This window comes from Larimichthys crocea, chromosome XV (assembly GCF_000972845.2).
Source record: "Larimichthys crocea isolate SSNF chromosome XV, L_crocea_2.0, whole genome shotgun sequence".
Taxonomy (NCBI): domain Eukaryota; kingdom Metazoa; phylum Chordata; class Actinopteri; family Sciaenidae; genus Larimichthys; species Larimichthys crocea.
Genome location: NC_040025.1, coordinates 9,903,371 through 9,922,278, shown reverse-complemented (window position 1 = coordinate 9,922,278; position 18,908 = coordinate 9,903,371). Strand labels below are relative to the sequence as shown.

The 18,908-nt window shown below is 39.3% G+C and overlaps 2 protein-coding genes across 2 annotated transcripts; both read right to left on the bottom strand.

The window, feature by feature from the left end:
- Positions 1-6,482: 6,482 nt before the first annotated feature.
- Positions 6,483-12,514, bottom strand: LOC104919944 (thyrotropin-releasing hormone receptor). The gene is made up of 3 exons (XM_010732077.2): positions 12,243-12,514; positions 10,509-11,335; positions 6,483-8,723 (listed from the first exon to the last, which is right to left on the bottom strand). Exons 2-3 carry the CDS (start codon positions 11,283-11,285, stop codon positions 8,325-8,327), a joined length of 1,176 nt encoding a protein of 391 aa, XP_010730379.2. The 5' UTR covers positions 11,286-11,335; positions 12,243-12,514; the 3' UTR covers positions 6,483-8,324.
- A 2,723-nt stretch (positions 12,515-15,237) lies between these two features.
- Positions 15,238-17,990, bottom strand: ocstamp (osteoclast stimulatory transmembrane protein). Its single transcript, XM_027288547.1, has 3 exons — positions 17,980-17,990; positions 16,239-17,247; positions 15,238-16,149 (listed from the first exon to the last, which is right to left on the bottom strand). The coding sequence occupies exons 1-3, from the start codon at positions 17,988-17,990 to the stop codon at positions 15,796-15,798; spliced, it is 1,374 nt and encodes a 457-aa protein (XP_027144348.1). The 3' UTR covers positions 15,238-15,795.
- Between the last annotated feature and the right edge of the window lie 918 nt (positions 17,991-18,908).

Sequence of the window (18,908 nt, the reverse complement as noted above, 5' to 3'; positions counted from 1 at the left end):
TGGCTTATTTTATAAATGTTTAAGTCCATACTGACAATTTAACCTGTTTACCTTGTAATTTGAAAAAGGTAAATTAATTTTTGCATTTGTGTATCGACACTATTATAATAATTCTGTAAAATAATAATTCTCTACAAAACCTTGACTGAACTTGACTTTAATATTATGTTTGCAGTGCACTGCAGCCAGTCATCTGACCGTTTGTATTTTTCATTTTAGTGTAGTTGAGTAAATGTACTTAGTTTTCTTGCTTTTGTTTTTTAATGCAGCTTTATGTTCCAATTAAAACTGTATAATTGAAGCACTGGTGTAATGTAGGTTATCCTAAAGAGCAGAGAAGGTTTTACACAAACACACAAAGACTCATTCTCATCCACGTTCACTTGAATCTACAGCCCAGGATAAAAGCTCAGGCCGTCTCTTAGCAACCTCTCCTTAACCTTCACATTGAAGGAGGTCTCTGATGCTAATAACCCCCGATTATATTTGAAAACTCAATACATCTAGGAATACAAATGTTATATTGTTACAGTGTATATCTCACACACTGTGAGAGTCGTATGTGGTATTATGACGAGGAGACTCCCTTTAAGATTTAGGCCCGCATGTTTGATGAAGAGTATTAGCTCATAAATCATATTTACAGCATGCTGAGGGCTTTACGGTCTGCAGAGTAATAAATGGAGGATTTACTGTTTCACATGGCTGTGTGCAGTGTGCTCATACTGACAAAAAGATCAGAAAATGAAGCATTTATATTAAAATAATTGTGGTGCTGATGGACTGGACTGTCCCACGATTTAACCTGCAACTATGACGTAAAGTAAAAAGATAATTTACAGATGTTGTGTCTCTCCTTCAGTTACTCACTGCTCCCCCGTTCACTCTAGAGTGAGCTATAAAATGAGATTTCATACACTCGTGAATCATCGTCATTTTGCATCTTTCTCTGCTGCAGAATCGCATAGCGGTGAATTTGTATCAATAAAATATGGTAACTGCATTGCGAGGGCTCGACCTAGTGGGATACATTTACATACTGAGAATTTGGACATTCAAATGAGATGGCGGACGCTAAAAAACAAAAATGGTGATAGAGTTTTGTGCACAGACTAATAATTAATAACAGCTCATTTTAATTTATACTGTACATTTGAAAATTATTTTGAAAGTTACAGGTCTAGTATGATCTGTAATCCTCCTTGTACAATATAATTGTCAGTTTTTCTGTGTTTCATTTGTAATATTAATATGGAATTGAGGAGAAAACATTTGTCTCTTCAACGTTGTGTCCTGTATAATTTGTTGTAATGAAGGACGACTCCGTCCCAGCCTGTCCCGTTGAACCTGCCACTGGTAGCTGATAAGAAATTAGGTAACAAAGTATATAACAGCCCAGTTCTGTCATCACACTGCAAGATTTACTTAGAATAAATCATTCACAGTGACTGTTTCTATAGTGATTAATTGGGTCCTTAACGAGTACACTGTCAGCTCCTTTTATACAGTTTCCTTAATTACATAGGTAAACTTTTAGTAGACACGTCACGTTGATTGTTGTAAATCATCTGACACAGTTATTCATATTTTTTTCTGTCTAAGGCTTCAAACATTCAGTTGCAGTTCAACACCAGGATTTCTGCCGCCAGCTGGATGTGACAACCAAACTTTAGTTTGGAGAGCAGCGCACTTCAGAGATCATAGTCTGATTTTCAAAGTTCAAAACACGGAACCCAAATGCACAATGCAGGAGGCAACAAATCAAGTAAAGAGTCTTCACTGGTAAAAAATGTACAAGGGTACAAACAAACAAAGTGTAGGCTGAGGCAGAATTCAAATATTGGCCAAAAAAACAGGCAGGAACATGCCTAAGACAGAAAGCTAAGAAGGTGGCACAAAGACAATTTACTGGCTAAGGACCATCGTTTATATAAAAAAAGGTGCTAATGAGGGAAATAACAAACAGATGAGTGACGAGGATGAGCAGGTGAGATCAATCCAGACTGACTGGAGGAAATGGCTGAGCAGAGGTAGAACATGGACAGAATTAATGAAATAAACGAAACCAGAAATCCTGAAAACTCACAAAGGCAGAGAGATATTTCAGTCAAGACCAAAGGGTGCATCGACCTACAGACCAGAAGTCTTTCACACAGTCTGTCTCTTAAAGGCCACTGAAGAACTCCAAACACTTATTTAATATATTCAGGCGTTAAAAGCTTCTTTTAAACGTGTCACTCTGTACTTTAAAGCCAGGAAAGATAGTTCTGTTTATACTTCTGTCGTCTGTGTATCATGAATAAACCGCACATCTCATCCACACTCAGCTTCAAATGCGACAGATATTTCACACAGAAGGACCCACGTCATCTAAATCTCATCTCAGCCTTTTACATCATCGACTTGACTTCTTATTCTGTCTGATTTGTTTCTGCTTCTCATGGAGCTACTTGATTATCTGCACACTGATTTAAACCAGTTGCAGAGTCTACTTGTGATCCCTCGTCACGGGTTGCAGAAGTCCCCGGCCTTTTATTTGAACATTTTTTAGGGGCCTTTAGATGTGAAAGTATGCAGGAATCAAAACACTGATCACGTATAAGCCCAAAATACAACCACACGTGGTAAGTGGACTGTACTTATCACACATTCATACCATGCAAGGTGCCAACTGCTCATCTGTTTGGGAGCTAATCATTCATAAACATGCACAAAGCCTCCTGGAGCAATTTGGGGTTCAATACTTTGCCCAGGGAAACTTTGTATGCAAACTGGAGGAGCGAAACGCCGATCATCTGATTAGTGGACGATCCACTCTAACTCCTTCTCCTGGATAATGTGGAATGATGGTTTAGTGATGGGTGGCTGCATAGCAGAGCCCGAGGATTCACTTTCTCCACTCCATACTGTGGTCCGTGCTGGATTTGAACCATCCACCGGTACTGAAGCCAAATCCCTCTGGACCGAGCTAGAAAAAAAGAAAAGCGTTGCATCTTTTGTGTGGCAGGAATATGTTTTGTCTGCTTACTAAAACAACAGCAGATATATCTTGTGATCTCAGGGGAGTTTGTGATCCCAAAGGTGGGAACCGCTGCTGTAAACAACACGGTATCATCCGCACTATAACTGACAAATAAATGTAAAAATATGCTGTTAACATTTCAACGGATGTTCTGCTACACATTTAAATCCAAACCTCCAGTTTTTATGTCATATTTTTTATCTATAAGATCAGGTTTACATCAACTTTTATTTAGTAAACAAAACGAGAACATTTAATTACAATAATCATATTCAACAGATTAACCTGTGTTAACTATCTTAACTTTGAGAGTACCTGGAATAAAGTATTAGGCGTTGTGTCTCCCGCCTTCCTGCTTTGTGTCTTAACAGAGTCTGCTCTCTGCATTAATGTTGTTTCACTGAAGGAGCCTTTAAAACAGACAAACTCATTCAAACACTGCAGGATTAATGCACAAGAAATAATAAACAGTCTCTTCAAGCGGCGTAACGGGCTTCCTGAGACAATGCAGGACACTGTGGTTAGCCTTTGATTTGTGTTGATACTAAGATGACAAGAGCTCTTGACGGACGAGCGGCGGATTGAATTATTCATTCTTTTATTTGTTCAGCTCTTTGTGTTCTTTATTATCAAAAGGGATTCAAATATATTATACTCTCTGCTACCTTTCTTACTGTACTAGCTGTTACTCATCGCATGATTTATTCATGATCTTTAAATTAAGCTCAGTGTCAGGTAGCGGCTATTTGAGGTTCAGACAAAGATATTTAAATAATCTTTTGCGTTAGATGTATGCTACTTTTGCTGGTAGGATTGTGTTTGAAGGTACAAGCTGTAAGTTATCAGAGAAAATATCAAATATTACAAGATAAAAACATTGTTGGAAACGTTTCTTACTGATCAGGATGTAACTGACAAGAGACGTATACAACATACTGATCTGTTATTCAGTGGTGGAAGACGTAGAGTAGACATATATCACACTATTAAAATATAATATATAAATAAAAGTACTCCGTTTCAGTAGTCAGTTTTATATTATGTTATTGGAATATTCTAAAAAGCATCTTAATGTTTTGGAATATTTAGGAGGAGCAACATTTTAAGTACTTTACTGCATATCCTATTCATCTGTAACAATGCATCTTATTTTAAAGAGTCATTATGAGTTTATTATTTGTTTTAGAATCTAAATCTAAACACATACTGTATAAATAAAGGACGCGGTGTCCGTGACATCATTCGAATGTGCAGTCAAGCTGGCCACCGCCATATTAAAAAATGTCAGATCATCGATGGACCTGAATGACACCTGGGTGGACAAACAAGCCATCTGTAACGGCACCTACCTGTGAGCTATAGCGGTCATGCTCTTAATTTAACTTAAATAGGCATAATATAATTTAAACAGGTGAGTTCTATAAAAAATTCACCCTCAATACAGGAAATAAGCTATAGAGACCAAAACTGTTTTTTGTACCAGGCTGTAAACATGTTTATTTCTGCTGTGAAGTTGAACATTTTAATATGGGGACTTATGGAGACTGACTTGTTCTGCAGCCAGCCTTAATTAGATTTTCAAGGAACAGCAGTTTTTGGCACTTCTGTATTGGCTTCACTTCACAGCCACTGTTTCACAGACAGAGTTTCTGACTTTGTAAATTTTATGCTTCAAACATCCTGTAAATTACATTTTAAATGAAATGAAGTTGCTCTTACCGACTTGTATTTTCAGTTTGAGCTTTTTTTTTTATTGTCATTTGAACAGTTAATAAGTTGCTGAATTATTTGAACTCACCTGGTTATTTTCTGCAGAAGATGATCTGACAAGTCCGTTATGTCGTGCTGTCAAACAACATGACATAACGGACCAACCTGCCACCATTTGTCAGAGTTGTTGCTGTAAAAAGAAGTGCGGCATTTCCACACAAAGTTACCAGCATTGCTTTGAATCATCTCTTTAGTGTTCGTCTGGACATTTGAGTTTAGTTTGCTATGAAATTTGACCCAGCTAGCAGTTTTCATTCATATATAATCATCTGAAAATAAGAATTGTCGTGTTTCACTTTCACCTTGTCATCCTGTCTTACCGTTCAGCCCTGTGTGTTTCGGGAGCTTTCCTTTTCTGGACTTTCTGTTTTTTCTTTTGAATGTTTTGACCTTTGCCAGCCTCACCACCCTGTAAATATATTTTTGTAACATTAAATCAATTTTTGGCCTTCACAAACTCTGCCTCCTGTAGTGTTTGTTTTGGGGCATTTTTTTGAGTTACCTTGCTTGTACAAACCTGACAGTTTTCCCTCTTTCCCAGAGTCAGAAACTAATAAATGCTTTAGAACAGACCATCTTTATGTAGATGTGGCAGCTCTGGCTGCTGCCATCTTGGCAGTCCCGCCTCTGCCAACTCACGGCTAATCTAAAAATAGACAATGACGTGGATCATCGGTGGACCTGAGGTGGACCTGAGGTTGGCTGAATGAAGCCTGGTTTCCAGGTGATTATAAACTAATGAAAACACAGTTAGGGATATTATATTGCATTAAGCCATATTCTGTAAATAGAGCCCGCCTAAATCTGACACACTGAATTTTTAAATGTTTCAATAAGTTAACCTTTCGGGAATTAAAAGAAGTAACTTTTTTAGAAAAGATATTGTCTAAAATGTTGGACTGACAGGAAGTCACAAAGAATAGAGAGCAAGAAAAATGTACTCTTCTTTGTGAAACGCAGAAAAACAAGTCCCCCCTTTGAAAACTGGATGTTATTTATCCATGTTGTTACATCTGAGAGGTCAAAAGAAAAAATATAAATGGCAGCTGTGTTCACTGTAGGTCTGCATGTGTGTGTGTATTTGTTCCTTTATTGATTCCTCTCTGCAGACCCTCCTGACATCTCTTTCATCATGAAAATACCTCACATGGAATTTATCAGCACTGTACCACCTGCACAATGTCCAGAGGGACTTAATTGGTTTGAATAATTTTGACGTGACTCATCACTCCCACATTAAAAACACTGACAGCTTTGATTATGGAAAGTAATCTCACTCAAGACGTGTCGGTGAAGCTCCTTCAACATCTTCATGTTTATTTGGTGTCCTATGTTTTGCTACGTATTGTTATTCTGAATCATTTATTATTTCCATGCTAAGGTGTAATTTTGAGTTTTTTGTTTTAATTATAGTTCAAAGCTGCAACAAGTAAATAGAAAAACATCAAACAATATACTCAATCAAACATGGCAACACATCTGCTAAATCAAAACAAATCATCTGTTATCCATATTCAGGGCTACATGTTGTATATAAAGCTGCAGTTTAAATTCTAAATGTACACTTTATAAAGGAAATACAAGACGAATACTGTCGAGATTTATTTAAATTTGCACACAAAACTCATAAATAAAGACAATATATTACTTCTTTTTTAAAAAACAGTGCACAGGAAACTACAAGCACGTTTACAAAATATGTTAAGAACACAAATTCAACATTTGTCTCAAACATGTACAATATACAGAATAGATAAATATATTGAACAGATTGTGAAAGAAATTTACACATGAGATATGTTGAGATGTAGACATGCAGTAATGTGGCTGACTGAAGTAAGATGACAGAAACAGCAAACTTGTTGGCAAGTTTTTTTTTTCCTATAATGGTCTTGCTGTCACTTGTTGCACATGTTTATGTTCTTTCTCCGACTTGGCTGATGTTTTGAATTGGAACTGAATGACTGAGCTTCAATCTAGTGATAAATCCAAAGAGTAAAAGAGGAGGCAGTTGGTATATGAAGAAAACCCTGCTGCTACCACTGAGACTTAAATCTAAAGGTCCTGCACACCCACACAGGTGTTTTCAATAACTCTGGCTAATTAGACCACCAGTCGGGCTTAAATTGCTGTGTCTCCGTTCGTGTACTTCCATACTTGCACTTTGCTATTTTGAGTATATAAGTGCACTCACACTGTCAGCCATGGGGAAAATGCAGTGTACTGTGATAACCCAGACGGTGCAGTCATTAAGGTCAAAAAGTTGAGTGTGGAACGCTTGACGCTTCTCGCCCTCAGTGTTCGCCATCATGTTATAATGGTTAACGTAATCTGCCCTCTAAAGAAACATGGTTCTTTTCTTAAATACCAAAAAAGGGTTGGTGGATGCAGGTACGTGATGTGATGCATGAATAATCACAGTCAGAAACATGTTAAAATTGTCTTTGTTGTTATTGTCTGTACTGCCTTGTTGAAATGGGATAAATGTGTAAATGAGTGGGCTGTGGGTTCATCATCCCTGTGAACAATGTGGTACATCTGAAGGTGGAGTACACTTAAAAAGCACAAGTGCACTTGTTATAAAGAGACCCATTGTGCGGATAATTTGATTAGCTCATTGTTGCACAAACTAGTGTTGGTTCTATTTGTCACAAAGTAAAGTTTTAAATATGAACTAAATGTCTTTATGTGCACTAAAAAGGCGATACAATATTTCCAGAAACATTTCAGAGAACCACTTTTTGTGTAAAGGTAACGCACATTTTGATACCCACTAAGCAGTGTGAAGTTACAATACTGATGCAAAAGTACCACCAATACCACACCACAAATACACAACCTGGGTCAAGCAAACAAGACAAATATCTAAAGATCTCATCATCAATAAATACTTTCTTTAACACAAAGATTTTCACAAGTGAACAACACCTCAGGATCTGGAGCGTGAGATGGACTGATGGTTTGGTGGCAGTACTGTGGATGTTGTACCCAACGGGCGCTTTGCCTTCTAGCTAAGCTCCCTCAATTTAGTCCAACTATGTCCCTACCCTTGTCTATGGTCATGAGCTTTGGGTAGTATGAGATCATGGATAAAAGCGGTTGAAATGAGCTTCCTCCACCGGTTGGCCGGGCTCTTAGAGATAAGGTTAGGAGCTCGGCCATCTGGGGATCTGCTTGCTTTAAGTCGAGCCGGTCTCCCTTGCGTCAGAAGTAGCCAGCTGAGGTGGTTCGGGCATCTGATTAAGATGCCTCCTGGGCACCTTCCTTTGGAGGTGTTCCTGGCAAGTCCAACTGGGAGGAGACCCTGGGGCAAACCCAAAACATTCTGGAGGGTCTACATAGCCCATCTAGCCTAGGATCACCCAGGAGGACCTGGAATGTGTTGCTGAGGGACGTCTGGATCACCCTGCTAAACCTGCCACCGCGATCCGACCCCAGATAAGTAGAAGAAAATCAATGGATGGATATTCACAAATGAATTATCATACAAACACAGTCTGTCCTAATGAACCCAACAAACTCAAAACCTTTATTAAGAAATACTGAACGTGCTTGCGTCATCATCCGTTTCGTTGAACCTCTTGTTGGTGTGGCAGCCCACTTCCTCCTGCTCTGTGACCAGCTCGTTGCTCTCATGGGATGAATCCTTCATCACGCTGTAATACATCGGCACATTGTACTCTGTCGCCTTCTCCTTCTGTTTCCAGTTGCACTTGCAGAGCTTTTTGAATGCGACGCGAAACTTCTGCGACATGAGGTTGTAAATGATGGGGTTGATGGCACTGTTGGCGTAGATGCACATCCGGCAGAAGAGCAGGAACCAGGTGTTGTGATAAGGCGGGTCGATAAACGAGTTGACCACCACCAGGGTTCGGTAAGGCATCCAGAGCAAGGCGAAGAGGACAACTACCACAGCCAGCATCTTTGTTATCTGTTGATACAAAGGAGTGTGGAAAAAAGGAACAAGAGTGATTATAATAATAGTAATTATGTGACATTGAGGAAAAGTATAATTATACAGGAATGACATGACATGTCAATGTTGTAGATAACAAAAAGAGAATAATAACAACGCTGTGTCTTGTGTACTTCCATACTTGCTATTTTAGGTAGTGCATTCAGACTGTCAGTTATGGCAAAGTGCAGTGCACTGTTAGTTCCCGGTTGGTGCACTCAAAAAGGTCAAAAAGTTGAGTATGAAACCCTGGAGACTTCTTGTCCTCAGTGGTAGCCATTTTGGTTACATAGTGGAAGGAGAGGAACCACCGACATTGTGAAAATGGTGGCAGAGGAAGGTACTAGAGCTGAAGTGGTTGCGTGAATACTGCAGTACACAAATGTAAATTGTACATGTTTTATATTTAAAATATTTCCACCAATGGCCCAACTGGTTGCAATTCTGCAATGAAGAAAAGGCGCTAAAATATCGTGACCGTCATTTCTGGTAAGTCAGTCGAGTTATGCTAGGAAAGAATGAGTTTATACAACCTATTCTGAATGACCACACTAGGTTGGTATGGGAATAATGTTGCATACTATCAGTTAATTTCTTCTAGAACTAGTGTTGCACTTGTTTGTATCCAAAGTGAGAGAAATAGTTGTGCAAAGAAATTAAAAACCAGAGCTTGAGACAAAAGTTCAAACCTAGGCTGTTTTCTTACCTCTGCACAGCCGGCCAATCACAACATCAGATCGTTATTTTTTGGAAGATTTTGAGTAATTATCACACAAAGCACCCAAATGTTCCAAAGCTGTTACCATCTGACCTGTACTGAGGTTAAGGACCATGTTCATAATTTTAGTTTGGTGTGTTACCATGCAACATTTTCAATTTGCACTGAACACAAAGTGCTGCTAAAGGTGATGGAAATGTCATTAGTTTTACAATTAGAACTGCTGGATCTGATTATGGAGCTAGAAGAAAAATGAGAAGATGTCCAAAGTTAATTCATCCAGATCACAAATGTCTGAACGACAATCCATTTGAGGGATGCCAAAGGCATTTAACTCACAAACATCATCTTCATTGTGAAGCCAGAGGAAAAGTCAAGTCATCCCTTGGGAATAAGATCATAATGGTGGATTATTCTCCTCTTCCTGATTGAGGGTTCATGGTCCAAAAATGGTCAGCAGGCTATCTTTACCGTAAGGCAGGTACAGGATGTGGATTGGCCAATAATGAAATGAGATAGAAAGAGTTTATTTCTAATTGAAAATACTAATGAAATGGCTATAAACTGCCAAATTTAAGACTTCATTGCCACAATTAACGTTTCACAAAGACATACCTTTGCTCTTACCACAGACATAAAGTTATGTGTATTTGCAGGTTATGGAAAGCATATCCAAAAACACTTCAAGGCACTTTTTATAACGGGAATTGGGAGAAAACTGACTTATATATTGGACTTTGTGATATTGTGGATGATACAATAATGATAAAGTCTTGTCTGTGATAGGTGACATGATAGCTTACTGTCAGTTATTTTTTAGACTTCCAGGTAGTTCATTTGTGGTTGAGATTGGTATATTTTGTTGATGTGCAGTTGGCGTTAATTGAGTGTATCTGCACTGTGAATCCTCTGTTGTTGAGATATAGGTGGATGCTGTTGGTGTTGAGTTCTGTAAATCCTGTTGAGATGCAGGTGAATGTAGTTATTGTGCTGCTGAATGCAAGCCCATATTTTATACTCTACTGTGTCAGTCTAGCCTTTACCTGTTTCCTTGCAGAGACTGCACCCTTGTTGGCCTTGTTGGTGCTGTTGGACTGCCCCTGGTGGACTGAACCTCCTCCGGCTCTGTCGTTCAGATGTGAGGGCAGAGGGCTCATGAACAAAATCCTCGCAATGAGCCCGTACAGCACAGTGGCCACAGTGAGAGGGATCACGTAGAACAAAGTGAAGTCCAGGAAATAGATTGGCATGTAGAGGCTTCTGGAGACACGGTAGCCACAAGTGACCACCACTCCATTGGTATAGACGGTTTCATCTGTGTCCACTAAGAAGAACCACATAATACAGTAGAGCGAGGTGAAGACCCAGACTCCAGCTATGATCCTCTTGGCTCGGGAAACGGTGCATATGAATTGTGCCTTTATGGAGTGACATATAGCAATGTATCGTTCAATGGTGAAGGCCGTGATTGAGCAGGACGACACGTTGATGCCGAGATACTGAAGATAAGTTATGCACAAGCATCCCGTGTATCCGTATATCCAGAAAGCTACAACATTAGAGATATTAGGCAGCCCAGCAGCCAGGAGCACAATGAGGTCTGCGACAGCCAGACTGACGAGGTAACAGTTAGTCGGGGTCACCATGTGTTTAGTGCGCAGCACAACCAACACCACCATGATATTCCCAGCAATCCCAACAACACAGATGAGCATTGTTAGAAATATTGTTATGACCTGCTCTTCAAGAGGGTTCAGAGGCATTTCTGTCAGATTGACAACCCGAGCGACATCCTGAAAGATGGTTGTGTTGTTCTCCATTGTGTTCAAGTCACAATTCAGTTGATCTCCAGGAGCACAAAATAAGAATCCTAAAGACAGAAAGAAACAATAGAGACTACATGAAAATTATTGGGGTGTGAAGGGGGGGTCGAATTTTATATTTCACCTTTTGATCTGCCTAAACATTCCTTAAACCCTGTAACTACACTTTTCAGTGCGACAGAGTTCAGTCTTTTCACAAATTTCAAGAAATACTTTCCAACATTTTTAATGTGTTTCCAAAGAAACAAACCAGATGTTTTCAGTAAAAAAAAAACTAAAAAAAAACTCTAAAATCCTATGGCAGACGGATTTCAGTTAGCAACTAGCTGGTAAACATAGTAACGCATTCAACAGCTAAAGAGACGAATATAAAAAGACATATTATTTTAAAATAATTAATACTGAAACTTTGATTCATCAGGTGACCAGAAACATGAGCCTTAAACTTACAAGGTGATGATATGTCTATGTTGTTCCTTACTTGTTTCTGCTGCCCCCAAGTGGCCACAAAATTCAGTTGTTGCAGGTTTAATACTATATATTAATGAAATATCAGTTTTCATCAAAGCTGTCAATGCACATATTAGAAGTAGAATCAACAATTTCCAACTTAATGGAAAAGTTGTGAATAGTCCACTCTTTATATTTTCAAAAGGCTAAACTTAAATTTTATTATAGGCTGGGAGAAGAGTGGAATATAAGGATGGAATATAAGATATAAGATCCTCTGCTGCTCCCACAGAGAAGTCGACTACCCTCCCTACAGCAAAAAGAAAGCAACAGATAACCCTCCATCGTCTTTCCTCACCCTTATATAATTCTTATATGGCCCCTCAGCAATGAAGGGAAAAGCAGAAATAAACTGCTATTCAGAGTTGCTTCAGGTTAAGACAATAAAAGTGTAAAATGAATATGCAACAAATATTTTTAATAAAATAAAATCAGGCAGCTTACCATCCTTTGCAAAAAGCAGCGCTCACTCAGGAACAGTTGAAGCAGCGTTCAGGTGCAAACAACCAAGAAAGATGAGTCCTTCTTCAGAGCCGCTCTGGCCGTCCACATCTCTCTCTCTCGCTCTCTCTCTTTTACTCTCCCTCCCTATTTTACCAGTGCACCACTCTCTCTCTTTCACATCACACACCATTATATGCACACTGCAACACACTGCCTTGTAAGCCACCAACTTCAAAATCAATTCCACCTCCCACCTCCCCATCCAAGCTCAGACTGTCATGTCAACTCCTGTGGCCATGGCTCTAACTGCAAACCCTGTAATTATTCGAAGAACGGAGGAGGTAGGCTGCAGTTCAACACATTGACACAGCAGTGACTGGCCATTGAAATGAAATGGCACTAATTAAGAAGCAGACCTTTTTTGGCACCAGCAGACATAATTAATCTTGTGTGAAAGGGTAAATTAACAGCTTTGGATTCTCTGGTTTTGGACTGTAAAATTCAAACATTTTCTTGTCTCCTGAGGGACAAACAGGAATATTAAGATACTTGCCGTTGCAAGTGACTTTTGGGAAAGCTGCCACAGCTCCTGGCACTCTGATTGTGTGATAGATACTGTTCCTGCTCCCAATAGCTTAAAAAAACATAACAATAAAACACAAATTCAAAGAAATCACTTAGAGCTTGGGTAACTCTTTAAACCCTCTATCCGTGGACTGTCAATACTGTACTGTTTCATGCATTTTCATAGAAGAATATTTCGACTAGTCACATTCAGTCCTCCAGGCTTCCTTTAATGAACAGATAAGAGCTTCACAGAAGGAAAGGGAGTCCTGCAGAGCAGTTTTTGTCCAGGAAATTGACTGTTTGAACTGCTGCGTGGTAAGAAGTCTGAAGTCTATATTAAAATTACCGCCTGCTTCCTGCCTGCTAAGGGGTGAGTTGTTATGAACTTTTGCTGTTCATCCAAAGAGACAGACGTTTATTTTAATGTTCTAGTGGAGATTGAAAAGTTTCCAAAGGTAGAAAACAAGCCTGGAGTCTTGAGTTACATAAAGCAACATCATAAAACCTCAACGCAGAGTTTGAACCACTGACTTCATGAAGAATGAACAGTGTATTCATGACCTAAACCACCATGTTGGCAGTCCTGCTTCTTCCACCACCCAGTTAATGTGAAAATCAGCAAAGACATAGATCATCGATGGACCTCAGCTCACCTTAATGACGCCTGGTTGCTCAAACAAGTCATCTGTAACAGCACCTACCTGTTAATCAAAGCGTCCATGCTCTATTTCTGCTTAACTTTAAGCCTTATTATAGTTTGAACTATAATAAGGCTTAAAAATTCACCCTCAGTACAGTTGTCATGAACGGGGAAATTAGCTAAAGAGAGCAAAACAGTTTTTTGTACCAGGCTGTAATCATGTTTATTTCTGCTGTGAAGTTGGACATTTGAACATGGGGACTTATGGAGACTGACTCACTTCTGGAGCCAGCCTCAAGTGGACATTTGAGGAACTGCAGTTTTTGGCACTTCCACACTGGCATCACTTCACAACCATGGAAGTTGGTGCTTGTTTTGAACCAATTACTACAGAACATACATGATACCGTAGAGTGTAACATAAATATATTTTTACAACCTGAAAGCTGCTAAAAGAATAAAAAAAAAACAGAAAAGTTGGATGTTGAGGTACATTTTTATTTATATTTTAACAATAATAAAGAGCTGTCACACACACAGTAAGCAGGACACTGATGTGATGTGAATTCATAGTAACAGAAAATAACATGAATAATTTATGATTTTTGGACCAACATTGGTGTATCATCTTTAAACAAGCTGCTGAATTTTGAGAGTGGATAAAAAGTCAGGATTAAAAATAGATGACAGAGGTATTCTATTATTATTCTAGGACGATGTCTTAAAATAAACTCCCAAAGCCTCATGGGAGAGTACTGATGAGATGGAGAGGACAGAAGTGATTTATTTATTATTTTTTTGAAAGGGCACAATGCTTAAAATAGGCCCGGTGAATCATTAGATGAAACGATTCATTTAGTCTATTAAAATGATGTAAGCCAATAAAATATTTAGAGAATCTAGTGCTGTCAGGAGGTACTGTATAATTCCATGTCCTCATCTGTGCAAAGTACCATAGTGGCATCTAGTGGGGGGCCGAAACAACAAGAAGTAACACATGTTGATTCACACGAGAGGAAAAACCAAAACTGCACACACTGAGAAATATACAATAAAATGTGTGACCTTTATGTAGAAAAGAAAACTGTTAGTGGCTGCTGTGTTTTCTGTGGATGCAAACTGTGCAGATGAGGTGGTACACATATGAAAACCACATAAGCGTGTGGGACACTGTTGAGTGGTGGTTTCAGAGAAAAAAGGTGTTGTAAGAGTGACTCATACACAGGATGCTCTAGCTTAACAAAATAGAAACCAAAGACCCCCTGACTGAAAAACAAAAAGAAGGAGCTTCAGGTCATGCCAGCAGCGCTGAGATAAATTCTAACATCAGCATGATTAGTACTAAACGTAAGGTACAAGTGAAGCTAATTGTAATGTCATTATTTTGCAGGTATTTGGTCAAAAACTGAATTATTTTAACTTGATGATGCCGCTAGATGAAAAGCTAAAATATCACCAAAGTTTGATACAATTCATCCTGATGGGAGCGTGAATGTTTGACCAAATCTGAAGGCAATCCATTCAATATTTCATAGATATTAGTCTCCAGCCTCCTATAACGGCACCCACCTGTCAATGAAAGAGTCCACGCTCTTAATTATGCATAATTTTAAGTCTTAATATAATTTAAATTCACCCTCAGTACAGTTGTCATGGACAGGGGAAATTATCTATAAAGACCAAAACTGTGAAGTTGGGCCAAGCTGCAACCTCCGTGGCTGTGAAATGAAGCCAAAAACTGCAGTTCCTCGAACGTCCACTAGAGGCTGGCTCCAGAAGTGAGTCAGTCTCCATAGGTCCCCATGTTAAACTGTCCAACTTCACAGTAGAAATAAACATGTTTACAGCCTGCAGTCAGAATTAATCGATTCTGATTGATTGACAAGTAGGTGCCGTTACAGATGGCTGTTTTAGTACCCAGGCTTCATTCGGCCTGTGTCAGCTCCACCCATGCTCCAAATCTTTGAACATTTCTAGATTAGACTGGAGGCAGCAGAGGTACATATCCATGTTTTTTTTAAGGTCAATGGTCTGCTTCAGTTGACATATAAAGACTTTGACTTTATTTGGGATGGCTGCTCTACCAACTGAGCTAAACACTGCCCTTGTCAAGACTTTGACTTTTTAGCTGGTGGTGCTACATGACAAGTGAGAATTCAACATCTTGGCACCTCCCTGACAATCAGTCTAATTATTTGGACCAACAAGATTAACACTCAGTCGATAGAGCCACACTGCTTGCATTAAAACTTGTCCAGTCAAAGTCACATTGTCACAAAGTCAGTAGGTGCAGGAGGCCTGAAAGGACGTTTCATTGTAGTCAACAATGAAATAATGAAGTCAACATCACACATGGCCAACCTTGACAGAAACAGTCTCTTTTTGTTGTTGTTCACTCAGCTTCATTTGTACCTTCTTCATCCGGTAATCCCTTCTTCTCACCTCCTGCTCTCTGAAAAACGATGCAGAGATCTTCCTCCGCAGCCGCATGGCGTAAACCTCAAGAAACACCAGAGAGTAACTCATCAGCCAGAGACATCCGAGCAGGAACGTGACACCACGGTTTGGAGCTGAGGTCGCCACGTCGCAGAGCGACGGCTCGGGGTTGAAGGTCCACTTGTAGTCTCTGTGGAAGTTTGTGAGCTCTGTTGTGCCACAGAATTGTGGAATAATACAAGAAGCAGGCGGGAACATCTTAACCTGGAATCAGGAGAGCAAATACACAAAGAAGTGAGGAGGCAAATACAATAAAAAAAGAGCTGCTGTGAAACAATTTGGTGCTGTCTTACCTTATAATTGACACTTATGCTGGCAGTTGTCGGTGGAAAATCCAGTAACCACGGCACAATCATCTGAACTACATGATACACAACATAATCCAAAACTACTATCAACGTTATTGCAATGAAATATAACGTCACCACAATCAGTGTTATGAAACAGGAGGTACATTCCTGATTTGTTATCCTGCAGCTTGTGGAATAAGTCTTGTTTTTAGCTGTGCTTTTGTTGCCGGTGTGAGTCGCTTTTTGCAGGAGCTCTTTGGAAATGTAGGCATTATCAAACTGAACCGTGGTCAGGTAAGACTTCAGGTAACGTGCAGACTCAAAGATAAGCAAAGCAACAAAAACGGCAGCAAGGATCCGGTTTGAGAGCAGTTTGCATTCTTTGAGCAGGTTCCTGGTGCCAGAGAAGTTTTCCTCTATTTGCCCGATCATCATAGTAAACCTGCTTTTAACTTCTGACACATCAACATGTGTGTGCTGATCTAACTTCCTCAACTTGGTGACAATCAAGTCATCCGTCTTCTGTTTGGTTTCCTCAACAAGGTCTGTTTTTGCATGATTCAGAAGCTCAGACGAGTTTAATAAAGTCTTTGTGAAACCCTCAGCCGTGCATTTCAGGAGGCGTGCGACCGCTCCAATGTTCACTGTGATATTAGGGACGACGTTCAAAATTAAAATCATGACGGAGGCTGAGATGAGGAGTTTACGGCCCTGTTTGGTGCAGACGGTTGGCAGGATCATGGTCAGCACGCACCGCAGAGGGTGACACAGGAACGAGACCAGAAGCACAGCCACGCTGTAGGTGCTGGCGGTCTGGATGGACGTCACATGGTTGTATTTGAGAGTCTTTGACAGCCAGTGATAAAGCAGGCCACCAGTGATGATGGCGAGTGTGAAACAGAGAGACAGTAGAGTCAGGACGTCTCTGCCAGCAGGTATAGGAGCAGAATAAACATCCCAGAGATAAACCAGGACTGACTTTAGAGTCTGTCGGAAAGATCCTGCTCTGTTCCTGAGGAGGAAACACACAAATGTTTGTTTGGTTGCATTCGAGCAAAGAATTAGACTTAAACTTTTTTTCATTTCTCTTCATTAAATATAAATATACTAAATCAACCACCGCTGTTTTCTTAGCATAGAGGAAACAGCTGCCTCGCTCCATAGAACCACAATTTATAATATTACACAGATTAAATAAATAAAAGTGAGCTTTAGAGGTGCTATCTATCTCAGTTTTTAGTCTTTATGCTAAGCTACCTTGCTGCTGGCTTCACCTTACCAAACTAATAAATATGAGAGCGGTGTTAATTTTCTTATTTTATTCTCATTAAGAAAGAAAATAAGCAAAATTCCTAAAGTATGACACTATTATTGTTAATATTAAGCCACAGTTATAAAGCTTGTAACTGCCCAAACTGTTTTTTTTCTCAAGTAGCTCAGCATCAATAAACTTATTTCCTAAAATGCCAAATGATTTCCTTAAAAGGAACAACATGAAAAACTGATCATTTTCACATGAAAATCATAATCGACAGCCAAAAGAATACTGTGTAATTGTGAGTAATTTACTTGAAGTTTTCTTAAAATTTTGAATATTGCATGTGCCAATAATGTAGGTCTAGAACAGAGACGCAGAGTAAAGAAATGTATATAAACCACATACCATTATAAAGCCAGTATAACATAAGATAGACAGACAGACAGACAGACATTAAGCATTTAAATTCAAAATAACTAATCTTACCTGAGCGGCATGATAACGCCGTCCGCGATAAGCTTCATTCTGTCTATGAGAAAGATAAAAACAGGTTTGGGAAGTGTTGGAGGACTGTGGAGGAAGAAAAGGGGAACTTGAACTCCAACAGTCACGGTCATGTTGCAGGTCCCAGAACCCATACGTGACACAAGATCATATGGAGCGGGCATGATGTCAGCACACTCACACGTGATGCTGGTCACCAATGTGACACCAACAAGAGTTCAGTTTCAGATTTGTAAATATCACATTAATGGTATATTAGTGTTATTTGTAGTAGGCCTGTTTAACCAGCTGCTAAAACTGTTGACTGATTTTCCACCTCAGTAACTAACTGAAAACAGCTGCCTCAGATTTTTTTTGGTTGTTTGTATCAGCATAGAAATTAATAAAACAAGTGTATAAATTAACATTTGTTCTCCCATCAAACAGCAGTTGGTTTCAGTTGAACGACCTATGCGACTGACACTGGTAAATAATTTTGTTCATTTATCTGTAACATATAATGATAAAAGAACAATTATAGTGAAATGTATTTCTGTGAGCTCTTACTATAAAGTCTTAATGAATCTAAATAAGTAATTACAATAATGATAATAACAACAACAATAGTGATAAAGAAAAATCAGGATCCTCGCAAACTTCCTCCTGATTGCAGCGGAGGAAAAATGTTGATTCTTAGTCAGAGAATGAGTCAGTGCAAGTTATGTGCAATATTTCCATACCTGAAATATCAACTGTCACAGAGTGAGTCATTACAGTGTGTCATGGCAGTGGGCATGAATTACTTTGTGTAAAAACAGTACATTAGGTCATAAGGTCATGTGAACTGTTGTCCATTAAGTTTCTCTCAGGTTTTTTTAAATCCGTTTTTTAGTGTCACTGGCTGCGATGCTGCTGCTCCAGCAGATGTCTGC

Coding starts and splice junctions, on each gene's coding strand:
- LOC104919944 (XM_010732077.2), bottom strand. CDS start 11,285: ATGGAGAACAACACAACCATCTTTCAGGATGTCGCTCGGGTTGTCAAT. Junction 8,724..10,508: donor CAGTCTCTGCAAGGAAACAG/GTAAAGGCTAGA, acceptor TTGTATCAACAG/ATAACAAAGATGCTGGCTGT.
- ocstamp (XM_027288547.1), bottom strand. Junction 16,150..16,238: donor GCATAAGTGTCAATTATAAG/GTAAGACAGCAC, acceptor TCCTGATTCCAG/GTTAAGATGTTCCCGCCTGC.